Here is a 15,632-nt window from a genome sequence, read left to right on the forward strand (position 1 = left end):
CTCTAGGACTCCTCAGAAGCAAGTAATGTTTTTTCTCCTTATCTTTCCAGAGAGAATTTATTAAGACTGCAGCAGAGGGGTTGGGGATTTAGCTCAGTGGTAGAGCGCTTGCCTAGGAAGCGCAAGGCCCTGTGTTCGGTCCCTAGCTCAGAAAAAAAGAACCAAAAGAAAAAAAAAAAAAAGACTGCAGCAGATACACACACACATACACACACACACACACACACACACACACATATGAGTGAATGATATATTTTACATGATTAATTGTATATGATATATATTACTCATGTTGTCTTTATTTAGAGCATGATGTTTTATTATTATAAAACCCTAACATCCTGGTGTATGGCATTGGGACATAACCATTACTAACTTTAGTGAGCCATACAGAGTTATCCAAGGTGTCATAGCAAACGAAATTTCAAATACTTTTCCTCATGAGTTTTAGCTAGAGCCTCATTAAGTATTAAGTGCTGTGATGGTGTTCTTATATTTCACTTAGTATAATAATCCTTGAAAGTGAGATCTGATAACTTTTATTCACTATTTTACAAAGAAATGAAGGCTTGAAGTTTAACCAGAGTCAGGCATGGTAGCACATGCCTGTAATCCCAGCATTCAAGAGGCTCAGGCAGAAGATTTTTATGTATGATCAAGGACAGCCCAATCTACTAATAAGTAACAGGCCAATCACAGCTCTACAGAAATACCAATACACACACACACACACACACACACACACACACACACACACACACACCACACTGGACAAAAATATTGCTCAATTGCCAGAGATTGCCAAGTAGGCATGAGGTTGTGGCAGTATATAAAACTGAATATGATAACACATACATGTAATTCCAACACTCAAGAGTCGAGATGGAGAGAAGATCAGAAGTTTAAGGTCATCCTTATCAATACAGCAAGTGTGAAGCTAGCCTGAGCTATGTGAAACTACTTCAAAAAAAAAAAAAAAGAGTGAAAAGACTGGATGTGATGGCTTATGCCTTTTAATCCTAGCACTTGGGAGGCAGAAGCAGGCAGAACTGGGTCTTGATATTGTACTCCCTACTGTGTATTTTATTTTCATATTTTGGGCCCTTCAGAAGTCCTCTGGGAATCACTTAAATTTAGTTTTTATTACTAGAATAGCGTTCATTTAAAGTTAGTGTCAGGCCTAGAGAAATGCATAACATTTAAACTGTCTTAAATTCTAAAAGCATATATAAAATAATACAACTTCTTTCAGATATTTCTTTTTGAAATTAAAATGTGTTTAGTTCTAGTCAAAACATACTGAAAATTTAGACTGGGAGATATGGTTCTGTTGGTAGAGTGTATGCCTCGCATGTACTAGGCCCTGCATTTAATGGATATCTTATTTATTTATCTAATCATTTTTAATGAATGTATTTTTTAAAAATTACATTTTGTTAGATGGGGCACATGTTTGCCACAGTCCATTTGTAGAGGTCAGAAGACAACTTCTTCAGGTGTCAGTTCTCTTCTTCCACCTTGTTTGTAAGGCAGAGTCTCATTGTTTCTCTCACTGCACTTATATCTTGTACCAGGAATCCAACTCAGAGTGTCAGGCTTGTCACAAGCATCGGGCATGTCACATGCTGCTCCATTTTCTTAGTCTTAAGTCTGTGAATTTTTTAAGAGGTTAAAGATGCCGAGACCAAAAGGTTTGAGAATGTCTGTGTTAAGATTTTAATTGTTTCTATTATTATTATTTTATGTACAGGTGTTTTGCCTGTATATGTTTGTGCACTGTGCTTGGTGACTATTGGGAAACAGAAGGGGAGAAGGGGACCAGAAGAGGGCATTAATCCCTGGGACTGGAGTTACAAATAATTGCAAACTGCCATATAGGTGTTGGGAATCAAACTTAGGGCCTCTGGAGCAGCCAGTGCTGCTGCTGCTGCTGCTGCTGCTGCTCCTCCTCTTCCTCCTCCTCTTCCTCCTCCTCCTTTTCTAAGATTTATTTATTTATTCTATATAAGTACACTGTAGCTGTCTTCAGACACACCAGAAGAGGGCATCAGATCTCATTACAGATAGTTGTGAGCCATCATGTGGTTGCTGGGAATTGAACACAGAACCTCTGGGAAAGTAGTCAGTGCTCTTAACCACTGGGCCACCTTTTCCCCTTGCAGCCATTTCTCTAAGGGCTCAAGATTATAGCTCTTGTGCCTTCTGGTAGAGATGTTCCTTTTCTACTAAATACTTTGACTGTATTTTCAAGTCTGAAAGTTCTTCATTATGTTGTGTATTTTGTTACTTAATATTCTCTCTTCTCTAAGACTTCTTGGTGTCCTTTCCTGACCTGGATTCATATTCTGGGTTTTCTTCAGATCTTAAATCTAATCTAGATTCACTGCTTTCTTAGCCTACTATATGTATGTTGTGCTAGGACTACCCCTTCTCATTCCTTTATGGCATGCAGTGTGTCCTAACACCAGTATACTTTTTTACTCATTTGTTTCCTAGAGTACATTCTCAAACTTATTAAGAAAAGACCCATAAAAGGCATATGTGGGAGTGCCAAACACAGTATTACATACCTGTAATTCCAGTGCTTAGGAAACTGACGCAAAAGAATTGCTATGAGTATAAGACTAGCCTGAGCTACAATGGCAAAAACATATCTAGAAAAACCAAAATAACAAAACACAAGAAAACAACAAAAATGAAGAGTAATAATAATTTAATGTGAGATTGTTTTTTTAGTTAGTTCTATGATTTTTGTGAAAATACTTCTTCCTTAAGAGATTTTGAAACATTGCTTTATGCTCTCTCTGTTTGGTTTATTGGGGCAGGGTCTCATTATGTATCCTTGGCTAGCTGCAATTCACTATATAGACCAGCCTCAAACTCAGAGACTAAACTCAAACTCCATCTCTTTTAGGGTCATCCCACCTCTATTAGATATCTGTTTGTAAAATTTCACATGTCTATTACCAATTACCTATGATCATATGCCTTTTTGGACAGAAATCATACTTTAATTTTGGTGCTTAAGGAGAACTTTGTATGTACTGGATATTCAGAACTGCCTTGCAGTTGTTTCTACTCTGGGCGACTGTAAGTAATGGTCCCAAAGTGCAGAGCTCTAGAGTTAACTCCTTGTCCCCTAAACCCATCTTCCAGCATCTGTTCTGATATATCAGATAATACTTGGCAGCTAAGTAGATACTAATATTTACTTAATGAAGTCGCAAGTGGTGGCATAGACCTGTAATCCTAATACTCTGGAGGCCGAGACAGGAGGATCATGAATTTCAGGCTAACTTAAAATATATAGTGAGTTCTAGGCCAGCTAGGCTATATAATGAGGCCTTCTATGAAATAAATAAAACAAATGAAACATTATTGAATAAGGAAATTGAAGGGAAGGACAGTAGTCTGAGGTAGTGCCTCCTGTGGGAGCTGGTCTACTAAGAAGGAAAGGGGCTTTTCTTCAGTGGCGTCTTCTCTTCCTCCAGAACTCTCTGGGGCAGCAGCCTGGCTCTCTTCTGCCTCCTGTTTTCTGTGACGCTTCCCTCTTGCTGCTCTTCCTCACGTCTTTGGTTCTTTTGGTACTTCAGGTTTTTTCTACTCTACTTCTTCTGCCTTTCTCCTTCTTGCTACTCTGCCTCCTTCCTAATCTGTCTCCTTGTTGCCCTTGCTTGCTTGCTTTATCTCCTGTTTGTTGGGAGACCTGGCAGGTATGGTGGGCTGAACCAAACTTACCAGGATCTTACCACATCATTTAACCTTGGTGCCTCATTGCTGAAACGCCCCCCAGCCCCCATTGGTGAGATGGGTTGAGTGGCTGTGAGTGTCCTTCTCTACCTTGTGGCAAGCCTGAGTGTGAATCTGGCACAGTTTGGCCTGCTGTGTGTTCTGTCTTAGTAAGAAGGAAGTGGGAAAAACTTCTAGAAAGAAAACTGAAAAATAAGAAAACCAGAAATTTTTTCATGATGGTCACCTCACTTTTTTCTTTCAGTTTTCCTCCTGGAAGAGAGAATGGGTTGACAGATTCTTAGTCAGAGTTCTAATGGTATCAAGTGGCTGGTGCAGGCCTTTAATCCCAGGATTCAAGATAGAGGCATACATATCTAAGTGAGTTCATAGCAAGGTCCAGGGTTACATAGTGAGAACTGTTCTATAAAATAAAATAAAATGTAATCAACTGTCAAAGAGTAAAATAAAACTAGTATCAGACTCTAAAAGTGGATATAGAATGCATCCACACACAGCTTTATAAAGTGAATCAACTGTCTGCTGGTGAAAAGCAAACTCAAATTTTCAGTTTTTCTTGAAGAGCTGAGGGGCTGGGGGAGATTAGTACAAAACTAAAATCTAAAGTCTTAGAAGAAATGATGCTGCAAGGTATTATCCCAATAAAAACTGAAGTTGTTATAAACTCCAAACCACAAGAATTAGAAGCTCTAGTGAGAGACTGTAGGAATCTGGTTGTAGAAATGCAAAAGAGAACACAGAACTAAATATCCTTCTAAATAAACCTTCTCTGTGCACTTACGTTTCTTTCTTTCTTTCTTTCTTTCTTTCTTTCTTTCTTTCTTTCCTTCTTTCTTCCTTCCTTCCTTCCTTCCTTCCTTCCTTCCTTCCTTCCTTCCTTCCTATCTTTCTTTTCTTCTTTCTTAGGATTTATTTATTTTTACTTATGTACACTGTCACTGGCTTCAGATACACCAGAAGAGGGTATCAGATCCTATTACAGAAACCATGCAGTTTCTGGGAACTGAACTTGAGACCTTTGGAAAAATAGTCAGTGCTCTTAACCACTGTAAAAATTCCAGTGACCTGGGCATGGTGGCATATATCTGTCATTCTAGCACCTGAGAGGTGAAGGTGAGGGGACCACAAGTTTAAGGCCAGTCTGGACTATATGAGACTGTCTCAATTACTAAGTAGATAATAAAATAGAGTGGAATAACTTGTTAAGTCTTCTAGAAACTAGAATGTCCAGAGGCTGAAGTGTCAGAATTAAGAACTGAAAAAGAATTCTGCTGCTCAAGAAGAAAATCTGCAAAGAGCCTGGGCCTGGTGGCACATGCCTAGAATCTAACACTCAGGAGGTGGAGACAGGAACATCAGCTTAAGCCCATCCTTGGCTACAAAGCAAGTTCTAGATCAGACTGGGCTTTAAATATTCCATCTCTACAAAACAATCCAGAATGTCCTTCAAAGACTGTGAGAATAATGAGTTTGCTGTCTAATAACTAAAATGTCAGTTAAATTATAGGCTAACTGCTTGGGGGAAAAAAAGCTACAAAACAGTATTGTAATATAGCTCAGTGGTACAGCATTTGTGTAGCAGGTGTAGCCCTAGGGTTGATACCAGGTATTACAAAAAACAAAAATTAGGAATGTCAGACAAAATATCTTTTAAGTCAGTAAATCAAATAAAATTGGACAAGAAATCCATGAACTTTAAAAAAATTTCAAGCTAGATACAAAAAATTGGAGGTAACAAGATCTCAACATGAGCTGGGAAGAAAGGGCAATAGGATTCAGGATGAACTAGATAGTCAGATAAGGAAGTTCTCAAATCAGCTAATGAATACCACACAGCAATCTTAGTAGAAAGGTAGTTTAGGGCAGTTCTGTGCACCTGAGTTCAGGAGTCTGAGGGCAGCCTTAGCTGTGTAGTAAAATCTGCATTTCTGAAAATAAAGACAGATCATGAATTTTATGTAAAATAATTGCTACAAAAGAAGCTCATCAGAAATTGTGGCACTGGGGGCTGGGGATTTAGCTCAGTGGTAGAGCGCTTACCTAGGAAGCACAAGGCCCTGGGTTCGGTCCCCAGCTCCGAAAAAAAGAACCAAAAAAAAAAAAAAAAAAAAGAAATTGTGGCACTGAATTTTACAAATGAGAACAAATTTAAAGGCCAGAGAAATGGTCCAGGCGTTAAAGGCTAGGCTTGCATCTAAAAAAAGTTAATTAAGAGTTTGGTTCCCATCACCCATGACTCTCTTTCAACCTTACCCCCAAAAGAAAGAAGAACTAGAGGTTAAGAACAGATTAGTATATTTAGAGAAGATGAAAATGAAGCATGATGTTTGGAAGCAATCTGAGAAAGATCAGTGTGAAGAAAAATTGTTGATTTTACAGATGGCATAAGAGTTAGCCAGAAAGGAACTTTAGAGTGTTCGTTAAACATCAACAAGTTGCAAACATTGAAATTCAGAAAATGGAAAAATGCATTGAAAATGGGAAAAAAATGAAAATTCCCATCCAAAACAGCATTTAGTGGATTTAGGTGACATCTTTTTTTAGTCAGAGAATGAATTGCTGAACTCAAACCAAACAGTGGAGGAGGGTGAAATAGGGAGACTAAAATTTAAGAAGCCAAATTGAAAAATTGTAACCAGAAGTCTAAAGATACCAAAAGAAAAAGATACAGTGGTTGAAAGAAAAGCATGGGCTGAATGAATGCATCAGAGAAGAATCATGTAGTCAAGCTGAAGACAAGCGCAGTGAGTTGCAGTGGACCAGAAGAGAAAATCTTTTCATGAATACAAATTGGAGAGCTTGAAGGAGAAAGTGAAAGAGACACATAAAAAAGAATTAGAGGGATGGAGAGATGACTCAGTGCTTAAGAGCACTTGCTGCTTTTCAGAGGGCCCAAGATGAAATCAGTTCTCAGCACCCACATAATGTGATTCACAACCACCTGTGACTTCTGCTTCTGGATCTCACCCTCTTCTGTCCTTGGAAGGATACCTGTATTCATGTGCACATACACATAAATAAAAAATCTTTTAAAAAAAATGAAGCTAGGTGTGGTGGTGCACTCTTGTAATCCCAGCACTTGGGAGGCAGAGGCAGGCAGAGCTCCATGAGTTCAAGGCCAGCCTGGTCTACACAGTGGGTTTCAGGACTACCACAGCTATGTAGTGAGGCCCTATTTTGAAAAAAAAAAATAGATAAAATATTTCATTTAAGGCTATAAAGTTAACATGTGGCACATCCTGTCTTCTTTCCCCTATGAGAATTCTGAGTGGAAAACAGAAAGATAGAGGGGGTATGTCATTGGAAGACATGCAAAGGAAAAGATTAGGTGAACATATTCAAAAATCAAAAGCCTAGGCAAGTGAATAGCAAATGTTCATGATCCTAGTATTTGAGAGGATAATGAATGAAGACGGAGAATGAGAAACCAACTTAAACTATATAGCTAGACACTGTTACAGAAGTAATTCCAGAGTCTTGAGAGGGGGACTTTCTGAGCTCCTTCTGCATGCTCTTGAAAATGGCAAGCATTTCTGTGGTCGTGGGGACTGGCGCTGACATCAAAGCTTTTCTATTTCTAGATCCAGTATATAAGAACAGAGGCAAAAACCTAATGGGAATCCTTCCACAACTCTTTCACCCACCGAAGAAACTTGCAAATGAGTTGACCAAGTACAACTATGTAAAACATGAAGTTGTATTGTCAAGTGGCAAAATGTATAAAAGAAAATGTGAAGCTGGGCAGTGGTGGCTCCTACCTTTAATCCCAGCATTTAGGAGGCAGAAGTAGAGAGGCAGAGAGGCAGAGGCAGGTGAGTCTCTGAGTTCAAGACTAGCCTGGTCTACAGAGTGAATTCTAGGACACCAGGGCTACACAGAGAAGCCCGGTCCCCCCCCCCCCAAAAAAAAAGATCTGTGTATTTTTTTTGAGATAATTACATGCAACAGGCTGACCTTCAAGTCATTAGATAGGAATGACCTTGTTTCTCCTTCTATATCCTTAGTGCTGGGATTATAAGAGTATACCACCATGAATGACTATTTTATATAGTTCTGGGATTGAAACCAGAGTTTTATACATGCTAAGGTAAATATCCTACCAACCGAGCCTACACCTCATCCCAAGAATATACAAGTAAAGTACAGTTACTGTATACACATGTGTTTATATAAACTAAATCATATAAGACATCAAAAGGGTGAAGGTTACGGTTAAGAGTTGACATTTTGAACCATACAACACTTAGGAAAAGGAAAAGGAAGATTTTAAGTAGTTACTAAAAAAAAAAAAGCAAATATGGAATAAAATGTTTGTAAAAGCAACAGAAAGAAAGAATATGCAGAGGTTCAATAAGAGTTAGGATACATAGATTATAACTTAATTTTAGTTCAATTTTTCTATTCTAAAATAGTCTTCTTGGCATTTCATTATGAGCCATGGGATGTTCCTGTCTTCCATATGCAGGAGAAACTGCATCAAGGGGAAATCACCTTGGCAAAAGATTATAAGAATTAGAGAGACACACAAAACTAGAGAAATCAGATATTCTAAGAAATGGTGTTTTGAGAAATGGCAGATTAAAACAGTTGACATGATAGTACAGCCTGAAGTTTTAACATGTAGCACTGAGATGCTTTTACATTGCTTTCAAGACAACCAAATGTGCTTCAGGGAGGGTTCCAGTTCATGTTATTTTGTTTGGATCAGAGTTTTAGGGTTTGATTATTGACAGGTGGAACGTTAAAAGAAATAGAATGACCCTTGATAGGTCAGCCATGCTTCTGAGGAAGCTCTATACCCAAGACTATTTGAGCAACACAAATTAGACTCAATGGCTTTGAGAGAGGGAGATGGGGAGAGCAAACACACAAGTTGTGTGTGTAGGAAGGTAAGGATGGATCTGTGAGGAGTTGGAGGATAAATATTAAAACATTGTATAAAATTCTCAATTAATAAAAATAGTATTTAAAAACTCAAAAATGGCATTAGATATTTAAAATTTTTTTTGTTCAAGCCAGGTGTTTTTTCTGTAGCCCTGGCTATCCTGTAACTCACTCTGTAAACCAAAATGGCCTTGAACTCAGAGATCCACCTGTCTCTGTCTCCCAAATTCTGGGATTAAAGGTGAATGCTGCCTTAAGTGGATGCCTGGCTTAGGATATTTTTTAAGTATTTTTAAAATTACATCTGTTTTTTGTGTGTGCATGCCTGGTGCACCACAGCACATGTGTAAAGGTACAAGGATACTTAGGAGAAGGCATTTCTCTCCTTTTTCCATGGGTTGTGTTCATTGAACTCAGGTTACAAGGCTGGATGGCAAGTGCCTTTACTCACGGAGCCATCTCACTAGCCCTAGAGTACTTACTGACCTCCCTTTAGGTTAGTAAAAACTAAGTAAAACAGCTAATGAGGGGAGGAAAGGATTTATTGGGTGACTGGATGCCTGGGAGGGACTGACTAACCTATGTGATTATAATTTTAGGTGCCTGTGGCATTTGATGATGTCTCCATCTACTTTTCCACTCCAGAGTGGGAAAAATTAGAAGAATGGCAAAAGGAACTTTACAAGAATATCATGAAGGGCAACTACGAGTCTCTCATCTCCATGGGTGAGGCTGAGTGAGCACCTTTTGAATGAGGTGCTACAGTCCCAAGTGGGCTCAGACACTTTCTCCAGTGTCCTCACTCTCACTCTTCTCATACACTGCAGAATCTAGTTTGAAGCCGAAGAAGGACAGAGCTAACCTACTACGTGTATTTCCCATACATTACATTTCTTTTATGTGCTTTCTTGAGTAGCTTTGTTGTAAATAGTTGGAGGTGGATAGATGGGAAGAAGTGATAGAGAAAAGAAATTAATTCCCTGACTGTCCGCTGCCTTGATGGCAGTTGCTGTCATACTCATTTATCTCGTTGTCATGCCTGCTTTCCTTTTTTCCTCTTCCAGATTATGCCATGAATCAACCTGATGTTTTATCCCAGATTCAACCAGAAGGAGAACACAGTACAGATGACCAACCAAGGCCAGAAGCAAGTGAGATGCCTGCAGACCCCAGTGAAGGTAAATACGAGAAAGGGTTCTATATACCCTTTTAAAAAGATTTACTGGGGCTGGGGATTTAGCTCAGTGGTAGAGCGCTTACCTAGGAAGCGCAAGGCCCTGGGTTCGGTCCCCAGCTCCGAAAAAAAGAACCAAAAAAATAAAATAAAATAAAAAGATTTACTTATATGAATACACCATAGCTGTCCTCAGACACACCAGAAGAAGGCAACAGATCCCACTACAGATGGTTGTGAGCTACCATGTGGTTGCTGGGAATTGAATTCAGGATGTCTGCTACTGAACCATCTCTCCAGCCCTGGTTATATACTCTTAAGGTCCTTTTCTTGGTCAGAGAAGGGGACTCAATACAAAGAAAGCAAGACTTAGAGCTCTTCTGTGCTAAAATATTTACACTTTGAATAGACATTTAAATACTAGAGGGACCTCTGTAATCATTTTGTACTTTACCCATCAATACCTTATATATGCTAGTGAAGTACTTCTTGTACCACGGAGTGATATCCCCTCCCTTTTGTTCTTTTAAGGTACATATTTTTCTTTTTTGTATATATTTACTTCAGTACATTTTTTTGCTGAAAATGATCAGTGTGTTTGATTTTTTTTTAATACTGTTGTTACTGTTTATAGTTTTAGCTTGCATTGGTGTTCATCAGCCCACACTTGAGAGTATGATTTATGTAGCTTGAACCAATATATATGTAATGTTAAAGAAAACAAACTCACAGGACTAAGCATACAGTCATACTTACAGCTAAGATTTATTGAAGCAAATGGATATCAAGCAACAACATCAAAAGATACATGGAGGAAGCCAGAGGCAAGCTTCCCAGAGTCCCCTCACTGTGGAATCTCACAAGGCACATTTAATTCCAGCAGTGAATGTGACAACACATACCAAATACTATTATAGAAACTTTATTAGATACTCAGTGCCTAGGGTTTTCTTGGAGTTATCACCATAGGTACTCAAATTCCAGATTCCCAAAAGGAAAACAGTCAGAATAAAACACACGTTTAGCGATCGAGGCATAGTAAGATACTCTTGTCATTTAGGGAAACTTGTATATATAAAGAACAGTTCTCCAGATCTTTATACCCACCAACAGTTCCTTCTCAGGATAAGTGGTTTTGGCTTGTGCTGAATTTTTCTTCTCTTGACACAGGGAAGGAGCCCTGGCTCCTTTCAGTGAAGTAGACTACTAACCACTTGTTTTAGTTTCATTTCTATTGCTATGATAAGATGTCCTGACAAGGAGGCTGGAGAGAGGGCTCAGTGGTTAAGCACTGGCTGCTCTTCCAGAGGTCCTGAGTTCAATTCCCAGCAACCACATGGTGGCTCACAACCATCTGTAGTGGGATCTGTTGCCTTCTTCTGGTGTGTCTGAAGACAGCTACAGTGTACTCAGTCATTAAAATCTTAAAAGAAAAAAAAAACAGTAAGAAAGACAATAAAGAAATTAAAAAAAAAAGATGTCCTGACAAAACACAAGTTAGGGGAGAAAGCACTTATTTTAGCTTCAGTTTCAGGCAGTGGTCCATCATTGTGGAGAGGCTGCAGCATAGAGCTTAAAGTACCCAATCACATCATTCATAGTCAATATCAGAAAGAAAGGAATGAATGCATGCAGGCTCACACGATTGCTTTCTTATGCTTAGCTTGACTAATTCACTTTACACAATTTAACATGACCAGAGGCTAATTCAATATAGACATTCTCTCATTAAGACTTTTCCTCGGTTTTGTCAAATTGACAAGGCTAATCATCACACCTGATAATCTTAAATATGAATCCAAAATATTAAAATGAAATCATGATGCCTTGTCCATTGAAAAGATCTAAAAGCAAAAGTAACTGATTAGCCTCCTCCTCCACCTTGTTTTTTGAGATAGGATCTTCCTGTGTAGCCTTGGCTGTCCTGAAACTCACTATGTATATCATGTTGGCCTTGAACTCACAGAAATCTGCCTGCCTCTGCTGCTTTAATGCTGGGATATACCACTTGCTTTACCTTTGTTTTTATTTTGCATGTATGGGTCTTTTGCTTGAATGTTTCTTCATGTAACATATGTGTGCAGAGCCTGTGGAGGGCAGAAGAGGGCAATGGATCCCCTGGGACTGGAGTTACAGACAGTTATGACCTAACACGTGGATGCTAGAAATTGAAATCAGATCCCCTATAAGAGGAGCCAGTGCTCTTAACTGCTGAGCCATCTTGCCAGCTCCCTTTAGTGTCTTTTAAATCAGCCAGAGACTAGTGGAATATACTTGGCCACAGCAGAAAAAAGAGGTTGAGAGATAGGAAAGTGCAGATTTCAGCAGACAGCAACCTGCTTTTCTTATTTCCTACTGTAAGCTACAAACAGGGCTAGTAAGTTAGTCCATCTTTATCTCTGGTCCTTCCCTGATTTTGTATATACATTTATATATGAAGAAAAGGATGGACATGGTGATAGGGGCAGATGGAACTCTGAGTTTGAGGTTAGCCTGGTCTTCATAGAGATCTAGGCCACCCAGGGATAGATAGGCACAGAGGGTTATTATCTCACAAACAAACAAAAAAATTGAGACCTCTCCCTTCCTCCCCACTAGAGAGAGAGAGACAGCGACAGAGACAGACAAACAGACAGACAAAAAAGAGAGGGAGGAGGCAGGACCATTGAGACAGTGGGTAATAGTGCTTGTTGCCAAGCCTGATGCTCTGTGTTTTATCCACAGGACCCACATAGTGAAATCAGAGATTCAACCCCTACAGGTTTTGCTCTAAGGTACACATGCACACACAGATAAATAAAAGTGTATTGGGGCTGATGGCTGTAAAGAGAAGGTTCTAAATGAATTAAAATTTTATTCATCGGAAATATGATTTTTTTTAAATTTTATTTATTTTATGTATAGCTGTCTTCAGACACACCAGAAGAGGGCATCAGATCCCATTACAGATGGTTTTAAACCACCATGAGGTTGCTGGGAATTGAACTCAGGACCTCCAGAAAAGCAGCCAGTGCTTTTAACTGCTGAGCCATCTCTCCAGTTCCAGAAATATGATTTTTATAGTCATGTTTCACAGCTATGATGACAACAATCTTTCATTCTCAGCAATACAGGTAGAGCAGGGACAAGGAGATTAGGAATTCAATGTCATCCTTGGCCATATAACAAGTTTGAAGCCAATCTGGGTTACATGAGATCATGTCTTTAAAAGAAAAAATAAAAGAAGTAGCAATAAACAGATGTGGTGGTGCCTTTAATCCCACTTCAGAAGCACTTTAGAAGCAAAGGCAGGCGGATCTCTGTGAATTCAGGGTCAGCTAGAGCTGCATAGCAAAAACAAAAACAAAAAAGAAAAAGAAGAAAGTTTAAAAAAATCAATAGTGTTATGTTCAACAAATGAACATAGTTATATTACCTTTTAAAGAGATTTATTTGTTTTATGTGTATGAATGTTTTGCCTACATGTATGTAGGTAGGTTGGTACATGCCCAAGAAGGTTAGAAGAGGCTGCTGGGACTGCAATTACAAATGGTTGTATACTAGGAATCGAACCCAGGTTCTCTGCAAGTGCAACAAGCGCCTTAACCTTTGAGCTACTTCTCAAAACAATTTCACTATCTAATTCAAGTCCCTGAAGACCGTTCTCTCTTTTTCTCCACAAATAGAGCCTGGCCTTTCAACCTCAGACATTCTGTCTTGGATTAAACAAGAGGAAGAGCCTCAGGTTGGAGTCCCCCAGGAGTCTAAAGAGAGTGAGCTGTACAAAGGTACCTATGCCGGTGAGTAGCAGAGAAACAAATACTCAGATCCAGCTCATACAAAGGGATACTGAAGAGTGCAGCTAAAAGTGTGCTAACTCCAGGGACTAAGCCACTACCCAAAGACTATACATGGACTGACCCTGGACTCTAACCTCATACGTAGCAATGAATAGCCTAGTAAGGGCACCAGTGGAAGGGGAAGCCCTTGGTCCTGCTAAGATTGAACCCTCAGTGAACGTGATTGTTGGGGGGAGGGCGGTAATGGGGGGAGGATGGGGAGGGGAACGGCCATATAGAAGGGGAGGGGGAGGGCTAAGGGGGATGTTGGCCCAGAAACCGGGAAAGGGAATAACATTCGAAATGTAAATAAGAAATACTCAAGTTAATAAAAAAAAAAAAAGCAGTCACACACACACACACACAAAATTGTACTGCCTTCAGAATTAACTTTTTAAAATGACATCAAGGGGTTGGAGAGATGGCTCAGCAGTTAAAAGCATTGGCTACTCTTCCAGAGGAACCTGAATCTATTTCCAGCACCCACATGATAGCTAACAATTATCTGTAATTCCAGTTCTAGGAGATCTAAGCTCCTCTTCTGGCCTCTGCAGGTTCTGCATGCCTATGGCACACAGATAAACATGCATGCAAAACACAAATAGAAATAAAATAAATCTTTTTAAAAGATTAATGTTATTAAATTTGGTTGTCTTTTGAAAGATAAGCCTACATAGGTAAATGGACTTCGATTTTAATCCCAGCACCCCCATAGGGTGGCTTGAAGTCACCTGTATAGCCCCAGCTCCCCATACTTGGATGGATGCCTGCACTCACATAGCCACCCACACGCATAGACACATATGCATATGCATAATTTCAAATAAAAATATTTTTTAAAAAAGTGTGCTAACAAGGAACAGAGAGGAAGAAAACAAAGATATGGTTAGCCAAATTAGAAATGAAACCAAAAGGCCACCAAGATAAATTTTAAGTAGAAAACCACATTGTTTAAAAAGCATTAATTTATTAGTGTGTGGGGAGGAACATACACAGATCTGAGGACAGCTTATGGGAGTAGGTCTCTTCTACTACTATATAGGTCCCAGAAGTTAAACACAGGTTGTCAGGCTCGATGGCAAGTGCACTTATCCACTGAATCATCTCACCAGCTTAGAAAACTTACTCTAAATTAGAACTGTTGGGGCTGGGTATATCAGTGAGAAGAGTGTGGTTACATGCACAAAGCCCTATGTTCAACCTCTAGCACCATATTTAAAAAAGAAAATCAAGATTGCCAGGGAAAGAATCATACATGTATATAAATGAATAAAAAAATACAAGAGTTAGAAAGACAAAGCATTTGAAGATCACTTTGAAAAGATAGAACAGAGCCAGGTGTGATGATGGCCTATAATCCCAGTACTCAGGAAACAGAAGTAGGATCACCTTAAGCAAGAGGATTGTCTGCTCTACCTAGTAAGTTTTAGGCCAATCAGGGTTATACTGACTCTATGCTCTGTCATCAACTATTCAAAATAGAATAGCACAAAATGGGGGAACGGGGTAGAGAGAAATAGGCAATAGAAATAAAAGTGTTTCACTCACATGGTGGAAGGAGAGAACCAACTCCTACAAGTTGTCATCTGGCTTCCACGTTTACAGTATGGGATGCACATGTTCCCTTCCCACAAGATAAAGAATGTAATTTATAAAACAGTGTAGGCATAATGCTTTTGAACACTGTTTAAAGTTTATCCTTGTGTTATTCAAAGGCTGATTTCTCTGCCCTCATATCTTGTCTGATCATAGCTTTGTTGTGTTTATTCTTAGAAGAACCTGTCTCAAGTTTGTATAAACATTGCTCCTCATTCATTCTCTGCCTTGCCAATAAAAGCCAAAGAACCAATACAGAGCTTTAGAGAGGGAATAGGTGGGACTTCCAATTCTAGGAGGGGTACAAAAAGAGAGAGAAAGGGGAAGGAACCATGAGGGAAGTGGAGAAAAACATCAGGAGAAAGAGAGTAGAATCAAGTAAGGATGAACTTTTTCATGTAAGATAGGAT

At 39.2% G+C, this 15,632-nt stretch overlaps 1 protein-coding gene across 5 annotated transcripts in view; it reads left to right on the forward strand.

Annotated features, from left to right (window-relative positions):
* Positions 1 to 15,632, forward strand: part of Zfp398 (zinc finger protein 398) — a 33,748-nt gene that overhangs the window by 7,358 nt on the left and 10,758 nt on the right. For all 5 annotated transcript variants that reach the window (XM_063286507.1, XM_008762904.4, NM_001109230.1 and 2 more), the window contains 3 exons: positions 9,234 to 9,360; positions 9,699 to 9,812; positions 13,474 to 13,587. In XM_063286507.1, the coding sequence (XP_063142577.1) occupies positions 9,234 to 9,360; positions 9,699 to 9,812; positions 13,474 to 13,587 (355 nt within the window). The remainder of the gene's footprint in view (positions 1 to 9,233; positions 9,361 to 9,698; positions 9,813 to 13,473; positions 13,588 to 15,632) is intronic.

Source organism: Rattus norvegicus, chromosome 4, assembly GCF_036323735.1.
Source record: "Rattus norvegicus strain BN/NHsdMcwi chromosome 4, GRCr8, whole genome shotgun sequence".
In the NCBI taxonomy this organism is placed as follows: domain Eukaryota; kingdom Metazoa; phylum Chordata; class Mammalia; order Rodentia; family Muridae; genus Rattus; species Rattus norvegicus.